The 24128-nt window shown below is 35.9% G+C and overlaps 1 protein-coding gene across 1 annotated transcript in view; it reads right to left on the reverse strand.

Annotated features, from left to right (window-relative positions):
- ATP2C1 (ATPase secretory pathway Ca2+ transporting 1) overlaps nt 1-24128 on the reverse strand; it is a 170579-nt gene that overhangs the window by 31176 nt on the left and 115275 nt on the right. The window contains exons 11-19 of the mRNA XM_027061851.2: nt 23018-23084; nt 17733-17857; nt 16760-16857; nt 14724-14819; nt 14547-14636; nt 12601-12705; nt 8223-8379; nt 5128-5298; nt 3463-3560 (exon numbers count right to left, since the gene is read on the reverse strand). Coding sequence (XP_026917652.1) covers nt 3463-3560; nt 5128-5298; nt 8223-8379; nt 12601-12705; nt 14547-14636; nt 14724-14819; nt 16760-16857; nt 17733-17857; nt 23018-23084 — 1007 coding nt within the window. The remainder of the gene's footprint in view (nt 1-3462; nt 3561-5127; nt 5299-8222; nt 8380-12600; nt 12706-14546; nt 14637-14723; nt 14820-16759; nt 16858-17732; nt 17858-23017; nt 23085-24128) is intronic.

The raw sequence follows: 24128 nt of genomic DNA on the forward strand, positions 1-24128 counted from the left end.
AATAAATGTCAGGAAGAAACTATCACGAAAGGACGGACGGACACACACACACACACACAAAGTCGTGTTCAAATATGGAAACAGCTTCCTCACTAAATGTAAAATAAAGCAAACACACACACTGCTCCCAGATGCTCTGAAAACAGCATTCATGAGTAACTAGAGCTTGAGCAAGAGAAAACAAATGAGTAAAAGAGCGCATTTCTACTAGTTACTGTATCTAAAATCTAAGCACAAGTGAGGCTGATGGCCCAGGGACTTAATGCTACTGTAAGAAGCACAGTTTGTGGAAATATAAGCTAAACCTTTTCAGAGGACAATTCACCAATGTGTGCTAAGCATTTTATAAATGTGTTGGTCATCAGTCCAATCTTTTCACATGAAGAAATTTATTCTACAGAAATAATCAGAGATAGGCACAAAGTCATGTACAATAATATTTAATGAATCAGTAAGCAACAGATGACAAAGTCAGAAGTCACACAGACCTGGACTCCCAGTCCCAATGCCACTGCTATCACTTATCAGCTCTGAGATTTCAGATTAGTATCCCAAATTCTCTGGGCCTCAGTTTCTTCATCTGTAAAAATGGGTCTGCCCATCTCTTATAAGATGGCTATTAGAAATAAATATATAACGTATGTAATATATGAATTGCCTAGTACATGGTAAATGGTTGCTTACTCTTATTATCCTTGAAGCATTGTTTACAGTAACAAAAAATAAATGGAAGTTAAAATTTCAACACGAAAATGATTATATAACCATGTATTTGCTGTGTGTTTATACACACATAATATATCCAAGCAAAATACTGTGCACCCATTAAAAACATGTTTTATAATGATAACTTACGATTACAGAAATGCTGATGTTAAATGAAATGTTCACATTTATAACACTATTAAGTTCCAACCAGGTTTTGTCAAAACACATTTTTTAAAAAACACATGGGTTGAGGCACCTGGGTGGCTCAGTCACTTAAAGCAGCCAACTTCAGCTCAGGTCATGATCTTGCGGTCTAGGAGTTTGAGTCTCATGTAGGGCTCCATGCTGACAGCTCACAGCCTGGAGCCTGCTTTGGATTCTGTGTCTCCCTCTCTCTGCCCCTCCCCTGCTTGCTCCCTATCTCTCTCTCTCTCTCTCAAAAATAAAAAACATTAAAAAAAAAAAAAGACATGGGTTAACTTATTTTATTATTTTGGATGCTCTGCACAACCTTTGAGTATCTGGATTGTTTGCAGGTAGTTTCCATTCTAGCTCTTTTCTAGGTTTTCAGTTTTTCTACAATGAACATATACTACTAATGAACAAATTTTCTAATCAGAAAATTGTATTATAAAAAGCTTTAAGATGTGGAATTAACCTAAGAAAATTCAGTGTTCTAACTATGTAACTTGCAGTTTTGAGTGTAAAATAAGTGAAGAAGGTAGCACATTTTATTACTGTCAATGAATAAGTAGAATATACCTAATAAAATAAATGTCAGATGATAAGCACTTATTTTAAAGGATACATAATTACATGTACATAAATAGGTTGAATAACAATGAGGACAAGAAATTCGAACTGTCAAGACCTTAGATGTAATAATGCTGCCTATCCCTTATGGGGAGCTTCCTACAGGACCTGTGTACCCACAAATCAGTCTTTGAAGTCCCCCGGAAAACATCCTAAGATAATAAAATAATCTTACACTTGATGGCTCTTAAGAAGTTGCCTGTGTTATAGAAGAGGAGATACTTTTCCTATAAACAATTTGTTAGAAAAGCATTACAATCAATGGTAAAAAAGGCATTTCAAAGAAAAAAAGCAGTCTTTTTTTTCCAATTTATTTAAACTAAAAGAAAAAAAAGAGTCTTTTCAACAGATGGTGCTGAATAATTGAACATCCATCTGCAAAAAACTGAACCTTAACCCATTTCTCACAATATACACAAAAATTCAAATTGGATCACAGACCTTAGTGTAAAACCTAAAAATGTAACACTTTTGGAAGAAAATATAGGTAAAAAAAAAATCTTTGTGACACTGGGTTAAGCAGAGTATTCTTAGAGAAGACATCAAAATCATGATCCATAAAAGAAAAATAAATTAGACTTCATCAGAATTTGAAACCTCTGCTCTCTGAAAGACTGCTAAAAGAATAAAAAAATAGGCCACTAGGAAAAAATATTTCAAATCAAATATCTGGTAAAGGACTTGTATATATAATATATAAAGAACTCTCAAATTCAGTAAGAAAACAGACACAATTTTTAAAAAAAATAGGCAGAGCAGACACTTCACTAAACAAGGTATCTAAATGGCAAATAAGCACATGGAAAGATACTCAACATCATTAATTGTGAGGGAAATGCAAATTAAAGCCACAAGAAGATACTACTATAAACCTATTAGGATGGGGTGTGGGGGAACTAACAATCCCATGTGCTAGGGAGGATGCAGAGCAATCAGAACTTGAAAACATTGCTAGTGGGAACGTAAATAATAAAGCCACCTTAGAAAACAACTTGGCAGTTTCTTACAAGGTTAAGCATATACTAACCATGTGACCCAGCAACTACTCTTAGGTATTTATCCATGAGAAATGAAAATTTATTTTCATACAAAAATCTAAACACAAATGTTTATAGTAGCTTTATTAATAATCAACAAAACCTGGAAATAATACAATGTCTTTAAACCAGGGAACAAGTAACATTCCCCCAAACGCTGGTATACTACTCAGCAATTAAAAGAACAAACTATTAATACTCACAACCAACATGGATAAATCTCAAAGCATTATGCTAAATAGAAGAAGAAATTCAAAGCCTCATACTATAGGATTCCATTTTTAGAGTATTGTGGGAAAGGCAAAACTATAGGGACAGAAAACAAAACAGCAGTTGCCAAGTGCTAAAAGTAGAGAGAGGAGTTGACTATAAAAAGGCACAAGCGAATTTGGGAATATAATGGAACTGTTCTATATCTTGATTGTGGCTGGTTGAAAGACTGCACGCATTTGCATTTGTCAAAACTTAGAACTGTACATTAAAAAGGGTAAATTCTACTGTATGTAAATGATACCTCAATTTTTCAAAAAAGCATTAAATACTCATGCTACAATTAAATCAAAGGGGTAAGAAATACAAAGTAATGGTCTCTCTCCACTCTGTATTTTTTACATACAATACAACCACTTAAAACCTTCATAGCACCTTCCTCAGAGGAAAGTTGGTTCCTGCTAAAGTTAACAAATATGTGCTGGTATTCATAATGATCATAAATAATAAATACTCTCAATACATCATAAATATTCTCAATGATAAGGCTGACTTCAGTGCTAAGATTTAATTTCAGGATGTGGTTCAATAAATTTGGTGGTCCTGTCTCCATTGTTCCCAAATAGTTTCATTAAGATAACAGTAGAAATGTTAACACTTAGAATAAGGTTTTTCCACCTAAAAGGTGGCCTACCTTTGGTACTATCTGTGAAAGCTGCTGGACATCCATTGCATCTATTTCTTCTCCTGAGACTGACTGGGAAGTTTTGGAATACAATCCCAGACGACTAGCTAAAGTAAAATGGGAGAGAAAACATAATTGAACAAATTGGTTTCGCTTGGGGACCCTGGGGGCTCGGTTCAGCATCCGACTCTTGATTTTGGCTAAGGTCATGGTCCCAGGGCCATGGGTTCAAGCCCTTATTAGGCTCCATGCTGAGTATGGAGTTGGCTTGGGATTTTCTCTCTCTCCCTCTGCCCCTCTCACCACCCCCCCCCCCCACCTCCTGCTCACACTCTTGCGTTCTCTCTGTCTCTAAAACCAAAAACAAAACAAAAAATTAGTCTTGCTTGCTAGGCTACTCAACACAATGCTCACTTAATGTGATTTGTTATCCATTCTCTTTTTAGGTATAAAATGTCTTTGTATCAAGGGATCATAAGACAAATTACTAGTAAGGCAAACCTATATGAATTAGTAAAAAGTCTGGCGTTTTCTGTTTGTTTTATTTTTGTTTATATTTAATAAAGAATTTTCACTATTTAAACTACTATACCTAAGAACTGAAACAAGGCCAATAGCTTTTGCTTAGCAGCTCAATTTTTTTAAATTTTTTTAAGTGTATTTATTTATTTTGAGAGAGAGAGAGAGAGAGAGAGAGAGAGAGAGAGAGAGAATCCCAAGGAAGCTCCACACTGTCTGTGCAGAGCCAGACGTGGGGCTCGAACTCATGAACTGTGAGACTGAGATCATGACTGGAGCCAAAGTCAAGAGTCAGATGCTTAACCGACTGAGCCACTCAAGAGCCCTAGCAGCTCAATTTTAACATAGATCTGAATGCATTTTAAGTAAAGTATCCAAAGCCAGACAAAACAGTGGTGGATCTGTGATAATCATGTAGTATATGCGAGTGAAAATAAATGTTAAAAGGTTTTTCTAGGTATAACTTTCCCAACAATGTTATGTTTCTGGCGACATATTCTTCTTAGATAGCATAAAATATGAAACTCCTATTCCAGGCTCTCATCATATTATTAAAATCAGAATTAATGGACTTAGCAAGCTTAAATTTATCAGTATGAATTATAGTTTAGAAACTCCAGAATATTAATTTTCAGTGTCCTTTTTTTCCTCTTATTACTTCTTAAGGTAATCTTAAATGGCATTCAAGTGACAAAAGCATATACATAGTGTAATAACAAATATTTATACAAGCTATTTTCTTTCAAATTAGGTCCAAGTCAAAGTCTGCTTTAAAAATTATCCTCAAGTTGAAAGGGAAAACTAAATTTCGTTTCCTTTCATGTGCATAATCTAGTACTTTTATCCACAGCATAGTGGATTATGAGATTAAAAATAATAAACTATTCTTTTGTGAATAAAATACATGTGATTTCCTAACAGTTTAGCTATGTATTTTCAATTAACAGCATTACTTTTGAACCTAAAATAAATTTTTCCCACAATTTTATACAGAATATGAGCAAATAAGAGTCCACTTTAATTGCATAATGTCAATATTACGTGTACATGCTTCATATCTAATGGTTCACAAAGCTATGTGCACTGCAGTTAATTTCAGAAAAACTATTTTTAAAAAAAACAAAAAAAAACAAAAAGGCAACAGCCTCGTTATACCAATTGCAACTGCAGTCTCCTGTGAGTCTCCAGTAATCATTTTTATTGACACTCCTGAGGCAATGAGTGTTGTGACAGCTTCTTTCACACCAGTTCTAGGAGGATCAATGATTCCCACCAGGCCAAGAAATGTCAGCTGTCCCAGTTCTGGACCAGAAGCTAAAGCTAGAACTGAGGAAATAAAAAAATCGAAAAAAGGAAATGTGAGTCGCATAGCATTACAATTTACTTGACAAAAGCTAGAGACAAATCACTTAAGACTGTAATCTCATAGTAGTTATTATATAATCATTAAATAACCAAATTATTACATGTTAAAACATTAATTTAATGGTTCTAGATAATGGGGTTGCTTTAAGCTATTAAAAATTAAAAGGAATCAGACTAAAGAATAAGTAGAGATGGCAAGTAAGAAGTGAAAAAGAATGTTTTTATAAAGTGACTCCATGTGGCTCCTCTAAATATCACCTATTAGATCTTTAGAAAATATAATTAGTTATTTGGAGAAACTATGGGTTTGCTGAGCTTTGAAAATAGTTTTAAACAGACACCTCAGAGGGGGGTTGCTACTAATGTGTCTTCATCTTTCCATTTTATAGGTCACCAGAACACTGAAGGTTTGGAGAGAAGACTTATTAATTAATTATACAGAACATGTAACAATTTCATACATGACAAACCCTGGGAGGTTAATTTAATCTGTAAACTGACTGTAAAACCACTAATAACAGTAGTTTGATTTCTCTCACTCTTTTCATAACATTCACAGGTATGTCTTATTTGTAACTTTGGTTCTCTAAGAATATCTAAATAACACCACCATATCATTATTTGTGTCATCCCTGGACACTTAAGATACAACACAAACTACTATTCATTTCCAAATATCATTTAGCTTAGTCTCACAACTCTGGTAACTACCTTATGAGCCAAAGGGATGTGTGTCCATCTGGAATATTATTAGACTGAACAACTTACAGGAAAAACAAACAAACAAACAAACACACACACACACACACACACAAAAAAAGCACACCAACTGAACATATGTATCTCCTGGGGAAACTGAAAAGTCATAACCATGATCACAAACATATCCATTCTTATTTAAGCAGAAGGTTCAAAGGATTAGATATATTTGGAAAACCAAGGTTAGAGGCAAATGACTTCTATTTTTCCGACGTCAGAGTCATACACCTAACTATGTAGATGTGTGCCCCAAAGGCTTTCACCCTGGAGACAATGAGCCTCCTGACAGTCCCTGGTGTTGGAACAGAGGCAGAAGACAACAGAAGGAGATAGTGAGTACCAATTCCTATGTCAGCAAACCCTAAGAAAGGGAGATCAGCTCCTGGCGCTCTCAGTAGAGGGGTGGTATTAGCCTAAAGGTTAGTATCTTGTATTTATTTGTTTCCTCAGCACAAATGAAGATGCACTGCTGCTGTTCAGGACAAGGGTAGGTAGACTTTTTTCGTGTGGAGGGTCCCCGACTAAAACATAAAAACAGAACAGACTCTGACTTCAAAATTAAGAACCACGTGTATTTAAGAAACTTAAATTTTGTAAGATGTAACCTAAGTATGTATCAGGTTAAATCTGAAGTCTTCCTATTCCCCTTATGTTAATTTCAGAAGGAGGAGAAAGCGGAGCTTAAGCACAGGAAAAGACACGAAGCAAGAGGCAAAAGACCACAGTGTTTCCTAAAGCCCTGGGAGAGAGATTTTCTCGCTACCAACTCTGGTCTGTTTCACAATGTTACAACACCAAACCACACACACACACACACACACACACACACACACACACACACACACACACACACCAACAAAGACCTCCATAATCCTTCAGATGAAAAGAGTCAAAATAAAAACATACGAAACCTGTGAAACTTCTTTAGGGTCCCTAAATCCAAGCCAACTTTGGACCCTCTTGTTAAGAATAACAAAACTCTGCCTTCAAAGCCACAAGAATACCTTTCTAAACCTAGCTTATTTAAGAGCAGAAATCCTGTAGACCTATCCAAATGTTTTATACCCACAGAGAGCCCTTGCTTAAGTGAACCGTGAATAAGAGGAGTATCTTTTTACATTAAGTTGCTTTCTCCTCCCAGGATTGTACTTGACTTCTATTTTGTAAAAATAATAAGACTAAGGAGGCCAACTCTTCCAGTTTCCTTGAAAGAGACTACAAGCCAGAGGACTATCAAGAAGGTAAAAACCAGGTATGGCCTCAACCCCTGACTCTTCAATCCTACACATGCTGTCCCTAGGAGAAACGGCCTAATGTGTGTGTGTGGAGAGCAGACACTCTCTCCCCATCACTGTTCAGTCAGCAACACAGACATAAAGCAGAATGTGGGCACTTCTTTACCTGTCTGGTGAATGGCAAGGGAAGAAGGTCAGCAGAAGAGGAATAAGTAAACAATCACCAGAGTTTAAAGGACAAATCAAAGACTTAACATTTTAATATTTAGGGAATTATTTTAGATCTCGTAATAAATAAAACAGTTAAAATGATGAAACAAAGAAGGAGTAATATCACTTTCCCTTCCTCCATTTCTTTTCTCACAAGACAAGTTTGTCAAAAATAAAATTTCTATCACCTACTCAGAGACCACTGCACGTCTGTAAGAATTAGAAATTTCATATTTTGCTACATTCCCAAGTTTTGGGCGCCAAATAGCCAACTAAAACATAAGACTTCAGAAAGGACAGTGTTCTATAAATAAACCCTGGAACAGAATGGGGCAGCTCAGATGTGAAGCACAAATTCATCTACAATTAAAAGAAGGTCTCACTGGGGTAGGGGTTTGGGAGGGATGGGTCAAATAGTTAAATGGGATTAAGAGGTACAAACTTTCATTAAAGTCATGAGGATGAAAATTACTGCATAGGGAATATAGTCAACAACACTGTAACAGTATTATATGGTGACAGATAGTAACCATACTTATTGTGGTGAGCATAGCACAATCTATACACTTGTCAAATCAGTATGTTATACACATGAAACTAACATAACATTGTATGTCTCCCTCAATAAAATACAATAATAGTTACTTTTCCACCCTAAGGAACTATGTTAAATGGCCTTACCTCTGAGCCCTGCAGAGCCCATTCGTGCTTTCTCCTGTTGGTACAGATCTCTTTGTTGCTGGGTAAGTGCCAACATCTGCCCTTTGCTATAGTATGTAGTACAATACTTAATCACCTGTTCATAAGCACCTTTCATAAAACAAATCTCTGGTCCATCCTAAGAAGAAAAAACATTGCAACTAAATTCAAGTTAATGCCAACTTGTATATATCTGTCACTGGAGTCAACAATACATGGCATACATTTCTCATAATAACCAGGGCAGTTACTCAAATCTAAGGCTTTGAATGGCACTTCAATTCTGAAGATTAAAAGTTCATATATGGAAGCTTTTTTTACCCTCGAGAGAAAACAGCATCTACTCCCCAACCACCCTCACCTCCACACACTGAAGGCAATGCTACCCTAAGCCCTGGATTAGCCACTCTGGGATTTGGGGAGGGCCTTACAACGTAACAAGAAAAGGAAAGAGATCTATCATCAGCCCACAAGCAGTGGCTCAGGCTTCCCATCAGCTGCTATTATATGCACATTATGTATGTGATCCCATTTAATTCCCAAAGCTACCTTGTAATTATGGGTATTATCAGAACCTTTTACTTTTTACCTTAGCAAAGCATTATACAAAAGCTTACAATGAAAAACTACAGTCACCTGCCCAAATTTTCACACCTCTAGTCCTACTCTACTAGAACAAACCAATTTTAACTGTATTCCTTCCTACTTATCTCCATATTCTTAAATGCATTTACACTGCTACTTTTTTGCTGATCAATTTTATACATGGTCCACTGTGACAGGTGATAGTTTGGCCACCCTACTATCTATTCCTCCTCTCCCCATTGTTACAATGAAGTTAAAGCAAAAGTTGCCAGTATTCTGTGTACTTTAGGGTTTCCCACCCACTGAGCAAAGGAAAATAACTAAGAACAGTTCACAAACATCCCACTTCTTGCAGGTACATGACAGGAATGTATTTCTCTGCCCTTGTCTCCCACTTTGAAGTCAGAGGTGACTTGCTTTGACCAATAAATATGAACAGCACTGAATCACTGGCAAATGCAAATAATGTGCTATTCCTCTGGCCCTGCTAGGACAGTGTATGCTCACACTGAGATGGAGCCTTCATCTGCCTTGGGTCCCCAAGTAACTACTGAGCAGATATTAGGAGGTAAGGAGGCAAGAAGAAGGTATGATGCAGTTTCCATTAACTCAAATATATTTCTTTTCTTATTTAACTTCTTATTTGTTTAGTTTTATGTATACCTATTATATTATCTCCAAACTCTTCCATGCAATATAAAGCCCTTCTCAATGATATTTTTCGTATGATTAAATGAGCAGGTAAACTATTCCTTCCACATTATTACTGAAGACCTCCTCCTTGGGTATTGTTCTCCTTTCCTTTCTAGTTTGAGTTGGCCAATTTCTAAGCCTGCTACATGACTGGTATGCAGGACTTCCCTTCACCTCTGTCCTGGGGATTCTTTGCACCCTTCTCCTGGTTAGAACTCACTGGGTTCAAAGTCTTCATTTTCCTTAGTTGTGTTTTCTCTTGGAATAACATACCTGCAAGTATCTAAGAAAAGGTATGTGGGATACACATTTTGGGACGTGGAATATCTGAAAACATTTTTATCCCATCCCCACATTTTTTAAGTTCAGTTGAGAATAAATTTCCTCTCAATGTGAAGACATTCCTCTATTATCTTCCAGCCTCCAGAGTCCAATATTACATTTGAAAAGTCTAAGAAGCTACTTTAATTCCTAAACCTTTATATAAAATCTCTCCTTTGCCTCCTCTCTGGCCCCAAAAACCAGTGGAAGTTTTTAGAATTCTCCTTTAGTATCCTCAAATTTCTTGATTATGGGCACTGTGTTTATCCCTTCACCCCACCCTTCTTTAATATAACTCATTGTGCTGAGCAGCTGGTGGGCAATTTTATTCTAGAAGCTGAGGTCCTTACTCTGGAAAATTTTGGTGTTATTTGATAAAACCTTCCCATTTTCTGTTCTCTGTTACCACTATGTTGGCTATCTTGTTTATATTCTAATTTGTGTACCTTATCTTTTATATTAAGCACCTCTCTGACTTTTTGTACCCCTTTCTGATAGATTCGTTGACTTTATTTTCAAAACATTCTACTTAAGGTATTTTGTTGTCATTTTCTAGGGTCTTTGGAAATTTTCTTCAGTATCCAGCATTATCTTTGTCTTGCTGAGACCCCTTTCCCTTTTGGTTTGGTCTGTGTCTTTCATACTGAAGACAAATATTTAGCAAACCTTGACTGTCCATTTACTTTAAGACTCAGGAAATTAAAGGTCTAGAAGCTCCATGGGCACTGATAGCGTTTATCAACTGATAGCCCTTGCTGTAGGGTGATGAGATGATGACCAAGAGTCAGTAAGCTCTACCAGTGAACAAAGAGCTTAGGTAAGAATACTCCGTATTACTGGGATCTCCCTGAGACCAGTAAGCTTCCCTACAACTCTTCAATTTTTGGCATCAGCGAGTGAGGGTAGGAAGATACCTCCCTGCAGGCATTCTAAGAAAGTGGAGTTAGATGCTGGAGGCATGCTGTTCAGGACAATGACTTGCCCTTAATCACTCTGTTTTCAGTTGTAAGCCTTAATTCTGCCCTCCATTCTTGTTCCCAAGATGGGATTGCTGATATTCTACTGGGGTAAAGAAGGGCTAATGGTTGGGCCTCAAGAAACAGCGAAGGTTCTTGGGGGATTTCTACTGGTTCCTCACTCAGAACTTCAAACTGATCTCTTGCTTTTAACCTTTTGTCTTAATCCCCACCTTCAAAGATACCTATCATACTGAGTCTTTTCCATCCTTTCTCTTTTTTACATCCTTTACTGACTGGCTGTCATTTTGACAGGTTCCAGGAAGAGAGTATAAATAAACGTATACTGATACACTCAAATGAAAGTCCTCTTAAGACAAACTATTTGAGCCACTGGGGTTATCTTTATGGTAAGTCTGCCATATCTGTGCCAGGCTGACCTCTTCTAGATCCTGAGGCACATCAGTGGGTTTGGGTTTTGTTACACTGGTTGGTTTTGTTTTGTAAGAGGAGATTTTCAGATCAGCATATAAGAAGAACAATCCCATACATCTTTCAAACTTATACCCTGCTGCTACCTATCCCCCACTCCCATAACTGAGATCAGTTCTCAAGCTGTAACATTAATGTACAACTTCCAAAGAACAACTCTGGTGAAGTTAGACTCAAAATTGCTGAAGTCAAATCATTAAACTTTACATGAGCCACATTATCTTGAAGTACTGAGTGACCATATATAAAACATAAAGAAACAAACTTTCCATATAAACTCATATACGTATTCTCGCGGTCAAGGGACTCCTTTAGTCCAGGACAACAGGTGAAAATTAATTAACTCTAATGCAATTTTTGAAAGCTTTATGTTACAAGGTTTAAAGGCATTTTATTTTTACACTTTTATTTATTTACTTGTCTCCCTTCCCAGGAGTTCATAAAAGTTCCTTTAAAGATCAGAGAAATCTTTTTTCTCCTCATGAACAGAGTTCCTTGCAGACATCTATTGACAAGTTCAATGTTGGCCAACTTGGCCTTTCTTTTAAAATCAATTATGTTTCCTACTTATTATGGGTGAGAAATCCTCTCACTCATTCCTGTCTACAGAGATGTAATGGCTTCAAACTATTTGCTCATAGGGGAAATCACATAACCAATTATTAATTCCTAATAAAGAAAATACTAAAATAACATATATATTTTTTAAGGGCATGGCAAAAGTTTCAGCATCAAACTGGTAACAGCAGCTATGAGTGACATACTTTGTAGATAACTAAGAACTCTTATTACACTAACTTTATAAAAATTTCTAAAGCACCCAGGGACAAAGCAGTAGCTTGAAATATCACTGCATGTCATTTTGCCAGTTTGTAAGCTGGATCAACTAACATGAATTATACATATTTGGTAAACACTTTTCCACAAAATAATGTGGTTTTGTTTGTTCTGAAGACAAGGCATTCCTTCAGCGAAAGAATACTGATTGACACCAGAGAGCAGAAACCTATAATAAACAGTCATCAAGAACAAAGATGTTGATAGAATCTGATGTCACAAGTTCTAGGACACTGAGACCAGGCTCCAACTCATTTTAAGCTATTTGCTCACGCAGCAAAACCGGGTATCCATACGCATGAAATCAAAGGGAGCATGAGAGCAACAAGGATGAGTTACTACGAATTATACACGCTTTAAAGAAACAGGCCTTTGCTTTGCTCAATGATCACTTAAAGCCAACGGGGGATAATGAGAGCAACACGGTCATCTATGTTCAGCAGGATTTAGTAAGCACTCGTTACAGGGAAACGTACCTGCTGTGTCCGGTGTACACACTTAACAGCCATCCACTTTTGCTCAGAGCTAAAAGGATATTCAGCTTTTCTGATATAGTCCTGTTGAAGCCCATCAAGACCCATCTGTATGACACAAAAAGAAAGTTAATTCTCACCAACATGGGACTATTTTTTTTCTTTAACACAACTTACAGCTAGGCTGGCTAGAGATATCTGTGGAGTATTATTCAAATAATGGTGACAGAACAGCAATGCTCCCTCCATTTATACTGTATTTTTCTGAATGACAGCATACGTGATCAAGATGAAAGCCTTGGTGTGTACATACAGTGTAAAGCATGCTCCCTGGAAAGTATACAGACCAAATCTTCAACAGTGACTATATTAAAATCTCTGCTGGCTCAAATTCTGGAAGGAAGCAGGGTACCCAAACCATAAAGGTACCCAAGTGATACTGAGTATGTACTTTTGTAATCAACAGAAGCTTCAGATTCAATTCCTTACTTCCTCGGGATCTAAATCCATCTTTCTTGTTGCTACCATCCTACTCCCGTGTACCTTACCGCTTGATATTCTACTACTACCAGGGTCATGTAGCTGTTCTTCCCAAAACCCTCTGCATTTCCCTCTACATATTCAAACTACTCAAAAACCTAGCTTAGTGCTTTTTGTTCTTTGTTATCTACTGAAACATGTTCAGACTTTTCTTCCTGGCTTTCAAAGATCCTCTAGAAACCCACCGTGCAATCTCTTTAACAATCCTGTGGGTTACTCAAACTCCCTTCTTGTCATCCAGGTCACCAATACATAAGCCACCATGCAATCTATGCTTATTTATTCCTCCACGCTTTTATCCTTGCTCTTTCCCTAGCTTACTGCCTTTCCAAATCCTGCCTATCCTTCAAAACCTAGGTCTCCAGTCTGAATGTGCATTGTTCTTATATGTGGCTCAATGTCTAAGACTTAACTATCTACTATATTGGTCTACCTTCTGTTTGTTTCCAGTATGTCAGTGTCAACTCCCTACCCTAAAATGTGAGGTCCTCAGTCAAACGGAGGTGGTTTCACACACTCTCTTAAAAGTTAAGAGTATAAGGTTAAGTTTAACACAGTAAATAACAGATAACAGATTCAACTTTTAAATATCCTTCAAAAAGCTATACGATGCTACTTTAGTTACAAGAGAACAAATGATAAAGAAATGTAGCTTTCTGAAAGTTAAGAAAACATATATTCTAAAAATATGAATTTTATTAAATACAATAACCTAAATTTCTATACTGGATCTCAATTCAAACAACCTCATTTAGAGGTATCCTGTTTCACACAAGTCTCAAGGCTTTCTAAGACTGCTTTTAAAAGTAGGAGTTTTAATTTTCGTTATGGAAGTGACAGAGTGGGCTTTAGGTTTCATATTTAATCAAAGGTAAGACTTAGAAGAGGAGACCAACTGGGAAAGACAAAAGGGTCACAAAGAACAGCACCCTATCTCCCCAACACAGATTCTAATTCTATACTCGTTTTAAGAAATTGATAATGGAGGAAATGGGAAGACTGGAAAAAGAAAAGCTATGTCTTAATATCTTCACATGGAAATACTTTAAAGAATGTTTCCTTTTACTCATTTGAATGTTATAGTACTTCAGCAATTATACCCATTTATAAAGCTTTTCACATGAAACTCTAAATATTATGGAAAACAAAAACATTCTTCATAAGAAGAAATCCAGTCACTGGTCATTAATTTGTTTCTTGAACGTAAGGCATAAAGCTATACTGAACAGGCTGTATTGGCTCTGTAGTTCCAAGAAGAATAAAACTAGTCCCCAAAAGGCAATGTAAACAATGAAACATTGTGAGTTGTCTTCATTCTACACCTAAAAACTAGTAATACTGAAACTGATAGCCTCACATTCTCTTGTGAGGGTAGTATCTTGTATACTGAAGAGAGATCAGGCACATACCTTCATTGCAAGAGCGATTAAAGCTCCTTCCGTTGGCTTCCCCATTAGAGTGTTGTTTCTAATTACAGCATCATTGCATACACAGCCCGCCTAAAAGAAATACATGGAAACTATGAACCCATCATTGTGTCCTAAATCATTATGAAAAGTCACCTTCTTAGGGAATAAAGTAGTTACCTCAACAATTCTGCTAACAGCTGGGTTATAGAATCCATGAACTACATCACCATCAACAATCACTTCCCCAAACGGATTGTAGCCAACACCAGTAACCTAAGGAACATAAAGTGGGGTCAATAATTCAACCAGAAGACAATGACAATACTCATGAAAACTGAAAACTATGATGAGTTATGTTCATTTAATTTTATACATTATGATACTATTAGTGTATATATTTAGAAAAGCACTTGTCTGAAAGAATACTTAACAGTTAAAAGAATATAGATTCTAATTTTTACCATAATGACAAACCTATAATTATACTAATAATTAAATTAATAATTATGACAATGTACAGTATAAGAAGAAATATTGTTAACATAATCTTATATTGTTTCTACTTATACTATAAAAAAAAGATAAACCATGAAAATCTCTATATGTAAGTAAGCTTTAAATTTACGTAACATTATATTTATGTAACATACTAAATTTTCCAAGAATTCAAATCCATTTCCACACCTAACATTTGTGACAAACCTGAGACCCAGAAAACAGCAGAATTCTTTTTGCAAATATGCAGGAACAGAGACATTATGTGATTTATTCCAGCACTTACAAACTACTTTAACATAATATATTACACGCCAGTTTTAAAAATCAGAGGTCGAAACAAACCAGATACTTATTCTGTATGGCTAGAGCAAATCAAGTTAAATTTCACAATAAAATAAAATTAAATCAACAAAAAAAAAATAAATCAACAAAAGTTAAATTTCACAATAAAAATAAGACAGTTTAGAGAATGTTAACCAATTAACAAATGGTTAATGCTCAACATATCAAAGTACGGGCTTAAAACAAAACAGCAATTTATATCCTACCTTCCATATCTGAACCATAGAAGCACATGTAACCCCAGAGTCATCCACAAAAGGCATATTCAACAACAGAGTATCAGGTATCCTTCCTTAACCAAATCTAATACCCTAAATAAGAACAGTCTCATTTCAAAGCCTATGTAAAATGGAATTAAATAAACCTAAATGCAACTTCTGTCAATTTGTCTAATGCTTACTTTGCTCGGCGAATTGGATATAAATACAATTTAAAATACTGTACCCATCCTAAGTGGTGTGAAAGGACACACTGGCCAGAAATCCAGTAAAGACTGGGGGGGGGGGGGGGGGGTGGAGACTGGAACTTGTCCTCATCTAGCTTCAAAATTAACCAATGCACATACACTGACATGCACTTAAGAAACTGCCAAAATGTAAGTTTTAAAATAAAGTAATTCATCTATTCATTTATTCTTTCAACAAGTATTTACTACTGTGAGGCAGGCCCCATGTTAGGCAACTTAGTTCTGCTCTACTACAACTTCTAATATTTTAGAAAATTTTATCTGGGCTAAAAACTAAGAGGCACGGAGTGCTATGAAAACAAATAAAATAGGACCAGTTCTGAGTGGTCAGCAAAGCTTTTCTAAAGAAGTAGGGTTCGAACTGCAGTGCAAAGGATAGAGAGACATTAAACTGTCCTGTGCAGTGAGAACAGCAGCGAAGGTCCTGAAGTAGGAGGAATTTTGTCACACTGAAAGAACATAAAGCCAGTATATCTGGTGCACAGAAAGTGAAGTGGAACATATAAGGCTGAAGAAGGAAACAAGGAACAAAATACGTACGGCCTCAAGAGGCCACACTTCAGGATCCTGGTCGCAATGGAAACATCTTAATTAGGGAGTGACTTGCTCAACATCTGGTTCTGAAAGATCCCTCAAGCTGCGTATAGAGCAAGAATAAGAGTTTGGTAACAAATGGCTAGCAGGGCTGCTGAACGGTGCTAAGGATGATGCAAAGTTTCTGGTCTGCAGAGTGTACAGCGTGTGCAAGTGGAGTGGGATCAAGACTGGTAAAATAAGGGAAAGACTCTGCTGCTGCTGAATTTATAACCCTTTTGAAGATAAGACACTAGAACTGTGAGGAATGTCTACACACCAAGTTTCTTAACAAAGAAATACTGTTGTTAAAAAAAAAAAATCTATAGAGTACCTCAGCATGCAGACCGTCTGAAGTAAATATGTGAGTAACAGTCATTTCATTCTTTGTCAGTGTTCCAGTTTTATCTGAACAAATCACATTACAGCAGCCTAAAGAATAAATCATTACATGTCACCAAAAGAGTCAGAGGGGAATAAACAAGTTCACATTGAAAACAAATCAGACTCTGAAGCCTGTCCTGCTGCTCTGAATTTTGAACAAATCAAGTTCACTGATAATTTTAGATGTTTTCTCATTATGATTTCACCATAAAGTGATTACTCATGTTAAAATTAAAAAAACAGATTAACTGATAAATGTTGACTTTTTCTTATTAATTTGCAGTTGAATTTCTACAAAGCTTCTCAGTATTAGCTTTATATAATATTTCTAGAAAGTTTAAAGGTACCTAAATTTAAACCCATATAATTGTTTCAGTCAGAAATTTTAAGATATTTTGCCTTCTCAGTACTGTAATGCAAACTAAAAATTAAATTCAACATTTTTAGAATCCTAAACTAAAAAAAAAAAGATATTTCACAGCATACAGAAAGTTACTGCAATTTTCATATCACACATAAAGTTGTTACAGCAACACTTAGCAACTGTTGTATATTTACTGTTATCAGAAATTCAACTGAAGTACGACATTCTGGGATCTATAATTATCTTTCTTGAGATGTCAAAGGAAAGTAATTCTACTAATTTTACTCTAAAGTTTCACTGGTTAAATAGATTTTTTTTACATGATTTAAGCATTACAACATCTCTGATACAGAAAGATTTCTCTGAAAGTCCCCTATCCTGAATGATACGCGTTTTTAAGTACCTTTTCTGGTTGTGAAAACCACACTTAACTTTGCCACAAGTCAAATACCACTACTCAAGCCTCTAAGACAAAAATGGTAACAACCTGCAGATGATTCACTATTGATGTAAACTCACACACTATGGCATAAGTATGCTCACATTACCACATACTTACCCAGAGTTTCGACAATAGGCAGTTTTTTCACAATGGCCCTTTTCTTCACCATTCTCATAACACCAAGAGCTAGAGTCACTGTGACCACAATGGGAAGACCTTCAGGAATTGCTGCTACAGCCAAACTGTAACCAATATATACTTAGTATTGAAGCATAAATTAAATAGTACCCACAGCAATCAGTTCAATTGGCTGTGACTTAAAACTGAGGCTAATAAAAACACAAAATCAATATTGTCAATACACAAAAAGTGGCCTCAAGAAGAAGGGAAAGTTGATTACCATTTATTGGATAACCTACTAACTGCCAGGTTAAGTGTAGTGGTTGAAGAATACAGGCTGTGACATCAGATTACCTAGATCTGTACCCATGGCTTCCCCAATTTTTACCTGTTTGACTCTGAGCTATTATCACTCTACCCCTGTAGTTTAGTTTTCACATCTGTAAATACAGATAACAGTAATAGGTATTCAGACAAAAACTTACACATGACTGGTCATACCAGCACTATTTACAATCACCAAAAGATGTAAATAGTCCAAATTTCCATCAACTGATAAATGGGAAATTGTAGTATAGCCATACAATGTAGTATTCTGCCATTAAAAAAAAAAAATGAAGTACTGATACATCCTACAACACGGATGAACCTCAAAAACATTATGCTAAGTGAGAGAAACCAGACACAAAAGACACATGTTGTTTTGGTTCCATTTATATGAAATATTAACAGTAAGCAAATTCAGAGACAGGAAGCAGTTTAGTGGCTGCCAAAGGCAAGAGAGAAGGAAAAATGGTGCGTGATCGCCCAGTAGGCACAGGGTTTTCTTTTGGGGTGATGACAAGTTCTGACACTTGATAATGGTTGTAGCTGTACAACACTATGAATGGATTTAATTCCACTGAATTGTACATTTTAAAATGGTAAACTTTATGGTATGTGTATTTTATTACAACAAAAAAATGTACTTCACGGTTTCCCTCTGCAATTTTTTAAAAATCAAATTAAGTCTCGGGGCGCCTGGGTGGCTCAGTCGGTTAAGCGTCAGACTTCGGCTCAGGTCACGATCTCGTGGTCCATGGGTTCGAGCCCCGCGTCGGGCTCTGTGCTGACAGCTCAGAGCCTGGAGCCTGTTTCAGATTCTGTGTCTCCCTCTTTCTCTGACCCTCCCCTGTTCAAGCTCTCTGTCTCAAAAATAAATAAATGTTAAAAAAAAAAATCAAATTAAGTCTCTATGTTTTATCCCACACCAAACACCCCTATAGGTAAGGACATATGTGTTCCTGTTCCTCCTTCTAACATTGTTCTCTCCACTGCTTCTACTTCCCAATTTCTATTACCTACCTTTTCTTCAGAATGATCTACCTTGACATCATTAGCATCCTGTTCTATAAGCATTATTAAAGGCTTTCATGCTCTGTTTACAGGTTAATTCTAAAAGGTGAAAGCCAATGAATGACACAATACCACTGGCTAAACAGTATACACTAAAGTCAAGAAATATGTGCGATCATTAATGTTCCCTTCTCTCTTTTGAACTATTCTATGCTCAAATAGAATCCTCGTTTCTTATGCTTCCATTAACCCTCACTGTATCAGGAAAAATAGGCATCAGTTTACAATCTAGATCTAGTGGACCTTTCCCTTCTTTTGTGTCTAAGTTTTACTTTATAAATACTTTGCAAAGGAATAAATGGATTATGAAAAACTTCAGAAATTTTTAATTTTTAAAAATTTTTATATATTGTTTAAATTTATCTTGAGAGAGGGGAGGGGCAGAGAGAGAGAGAGAGAGAGAGAGAGAGAGAGGGAGAGGGAGAGGGAGAGGAAGAGGGAGAGAGAGAGGGAGAGAGAGAGACACAGAATCCAAAGCAGGCTCCAGGCTCTGAGCTGTCAGCACAGAGCCCAATGCAGGGCTCGAACACATGAACCGGGAGATCATGACCTGAGTCAAAGTCAGACACTTAACTGAGCCACCCAGGCACCCCTAGAAATTTTAAATTTTAACCCCAAACTATATTTCTGGATTTGAAGGTATATATATATCAGAAATATGCAATGTCCTTTGGATGCAACTAACTGCTTGTCAACTGTCATGAAGGAACCTGGAATATATTCACTTTACAAAAAGTGATTTCAGATCCAAAAAACATTTCCCATAGGTTATAGGCTTATCAATTCTGGTTTCACTTTTCGCATTTGTATCTGCAAAATGCAACACTTCTGAAATGTTGATGGTTCATAACTTGTTGAAAAGATAAGTCATCTCTAACATAATTTTTAGATTAAAAAACACCAATTACAAGGGATGTAAATGAAGTTTTTCATTTCTATATCATCTATTTCCGTTTAATCACCTTTATATTAATACCAGCCTTCAGTATTTGTCCACTTATAAATGGTATAAAGTAAAAGCTGGCAAACAAATATCAGAAAAGATGAAAGAAAATGGTCACACATCCTTTTAACAAAAAGGGGTGGCCTAGGTTCTTGTTGGAAATGCATGATAAATTCCTTGATGTAGAATGACTAACTGAAAGAGAATACCTGTCCTTCCCTTTTTGTCCTAAGAAATAAACTTTCACTCATTAATTCAGGAGTTAAATTAAATTGAAGCTACCATCACCCAAAGAGTCACAGTATTAAGATTTCACATATATTATTAAATTTCACCCTCATCATTAGAGCCTACAGTAGCACTTTGTCTCTTTGCATTTATCTTCCGGTTTGTCCAATAATTTTCCTGTCAATTACTCTTTGCCATTATGTGGGAAAATGAAAAATTACAATTCTTAATTTTAATGAGTGCAAAAAAGGGGTGGAGGGAGAAGAAAAAGACAACAACAAATATATCTCCGGACTTCTTTTATACCTTTGTAAATGATGATGTAATATTTTGGGCAACATAATAAAAGAATTAAAGGATAACAGAATAATGATGATTTACTTTATTATTACATCAACCTTGTAAGTGATCCCATCATCCTTCTGCATTCTTGTTTTACTGGTTTTTAGCACAAATGGAAATAATTATTACAATAATTGCTATTTCATTTGCTACAATGAAATAGCAAAATGTTTTAAGACATAGGAAAAATAAGGTCACTAATATCTTAGATTTATAAAAGTACAATGGACCCATATAATTATTACAAAATAGAATGAGTTTTATTCTATTAAAATATATTTTTTAATACTTTGTCCTTTGTAAGACTTTGAAGTAGGAATAAAAATCATGATTATATCAATCTTCACAAAGAGAACTGCTCAAAAAAATACTCAAAATGTAAAAATGAGTCCAACAGCTAATATGCTAATGTTTATTATCTCATCCTCATGCCCAATTTTAAATTTATTTCATATTTAACCCATCTTTTTTATACAGATTTAAGCCAAGAGTTTCAAATTGTATTTTTGCCCCTTTTAAGAAAAAAATATACTCCTTCACCCCATCACAAATGTCTTTTAACTTCTTACTCCATCTACCTACTCCTTGTAATCCATTTGATTTTTTTTTTTAATACATTGTTTTTGTTCTAATATTTGTACTATGACTTCCTATGCCTACCATAGAGCTATCATCTAGAATTTCTTTTCCTTATTAGGTACCTAGGTGAATTCCACTCTTACTTATATCCCATACATGATCATCTTCCTTTTTTTCATCTTTGTTTTGCTGGAATTCATACAGGATAGGGAAGGAATAAATTTTCTGATTACCTGCCTATTTATATTTGTAATAACTGGATCGATACTTTGGCTAGGCCTAGATTTACTGACTTAAATTCCTTTCCCCTCATACTTTAATAGCATTGCCCCCACTATTTTCTAATGTAATCCAACGTTACTATGGATGAAGGGTAGCTCTGTTCCCCTTGTGACCTGGCAAGGGTAGTATATCAACTATGTTACCAGGCAACACTGCTTATGATAAAGGGATCTCCTGACTGATAAATTATCTATGGACTGGAGGAATTATAATTTATCTTATAGAAGCCATTGCTTTGGGTTTCTAGACCGTAGGTGACTCTTACAACTGGACATGTTTCTTGCAAGCACCCTGGAAAGTGTATGTTCCCAGAGATGTTGGCTCCTGTGGAATATGAAACAATTTAACCCAGGGTAGCCCCTGCACTCACAAGGCCATCCCAATCTTCTTGTACCTAAAGCTGAACTATTGCACAGACTCTCTCATAAGACGCATGCCTTAAGTTGCCCTGCTGTTCAAGGCACAGGTGCCAGATAGGACATATGAAAGTCTTGTGCAATGAAATGTTTAATAGAGTCTAAAAAGACCCCTTGGTGGAAACTGCAGTTGCTAACAAGAAGTTTGATACCAGTCGAATTATCCTTCCTTTATAGACAACCTGACTGGTTTTCTTTAATTTCATATGATGTATCTAGTTTGGAGTTTTTTTCATCTTGTTTGGCATTTACAGAATCTATATAAACTATAAAGATTTCACGTCTTGCTTCAGAGACAAAAAATATTCATGTATCATTTCTTATATAATTTCTTCTTACCTCTTTTGAAACTCCTATTAGTTAGATTGGCATTTATTAAATTATTCTTCATCACTTTTATTTCATTCTCTGTTTCAGACACTTTAGTCTATTTTTAGGGAACCCTTTTTAACTTTATATTACAGCCCTTAAATTGAATGTTTAATTTCAACAGTCAAAATCATAATTCCTAAAAACTTTTTTTCTCAGATCCTCTTCTACAGCAATCTGTATATTATAAATGCAGTTTGTTCACAAATCTCTGAAAATAAAAATGCTTTCCAGTTTTAATTTTTCTGCTATTTCTTGAAATTTTCATTTTCCTCTGAGATTGTTTATTCAGTTTCTATTATTATGGTCTTTCTCTTTTGTGCTGCTAGTTTTCAATTTGGCAGTCCTTAACTGTCTATTAATATATAAAATTGCAATATTGGGGGCACCTGGGTGGCTCAGTTGGTTAAGCATCTGACTCTTGGTTTCTGCTCAGTCATGATCACCCAGTTTTTGTGGGATTGAGCCCCATGCCAGGTTCTGCACAGTGCAGAGCCTGATTGGGATTCTGTCTCCCTCTCTCTCTGCCTCATGTGTGCACTCTCGCTTTCCCATTTTTTTTTAAATGTAATATTGGACAGATAACACCAGACATCTAGTGTGCATTTTCTCCACTGCTAGACACATGGTTTTCATTTTTCTAGAGTTTATTTCAATACATGCCTATTAGAGAAATAAGAGAGAGAAAAAAGACTTCAATTTATAAACAAATGATTATTAGAACTTACCTTACACTAATTGTAAACATTTCCAGGATATCTTTTCCTAGTAACCAGCCAACCAACATGATGATACCTGGAAAAGAATCAAATAGCTATTTCTCCCTTTTATATAAAATCACATCAGTATAAATGGGATGCTGAGGGCAGTCAAAAAGTTCCATAACATAAAGAAGAAGGTATATCAGATCACAGTTACAAGATTTTAGAAAAATTCATTAAGCAGGAAGATTAAAATTAATGCTGCTTAAAGATAACGTTATATACGTGAACATGCGTGCACACACACACACACACACACACACACACTTTACCTTCTGTTGCCACTGCTGCCACTCACCCCTTAAAGCAATAATATCTGAGAATTACCACTATAAGAAAACATTACCAGTATTCTCTCACAATAGGGAAAAAAAAGAAGGTAGCATAAGACAGATAGGTCCTCTATTTATTATCAGCTTTGCAAAAATAAACCTTGGAACTTTACTTCTCATCACTAGATATCCAGGCAATACATATAAAGTTTATACTGCAAACAAAGGAATACTTAGGACTTGGCTGAAAGAGTAATACATCTTACTTAAAATATCTAAAATTACATTATAACATTTAAAAATTAGCCGGGTGCCTGGGTGGCTCAGTGGGTTGAGCGTTAGACTTGTTTCAGCTCGGGTCATGATCCCAAGGACATAGGATCAAGCCCTGTGTCCGGCTCCACGCTGAACGTGGACCGTGCTTAAGACTCACTCACTCACTCTCTCTCTCTCTCTCTCTGCCCCTCTCCCCAACTTGTGCAAATTCTCTCTAAAATTAAAAAGGAAAAAAACTACTTTTATGGCATTTACAAATAAGAAATCAATTAACATGAACCAAAGAATATACTCTCTTGCTTTGACCTTTGCCTCTGAAAAGAAAGGGGGCAAGGAGTGCACCACTGGTTTTGTGAGAAAACACACACAGTATCATCACAGTTTTAATAAAGTATAACAAATTCAAGATTGTATTCTAGAGTAATATAAACATTTAAAAACAGGTTTTTCTTCTTTCTATAGCTACAGGGGCACACGTGGGTGGCTCAGTCAGTTAAGCATCTAACTTCAGCTCAGATCACGATCTCACG

The sequence above is a fragment of the Acinonyx jubatus genome, chromosome C2 (assembly GCF_027475565.1).
Source record: "Acinonyx jubatus isolate Ajub_Pintada_27869175 chromosome C2, VMU_Ajub_asm_v1.0, whole genome shotgun sequence".
Taxonomy (NCBI): domain Eukaryota; kingdom Metazoa; phylum Chordata; class Mammalia; order Carnivora; family Felidae; genus Acinonyx; species Acinonyx jubatus.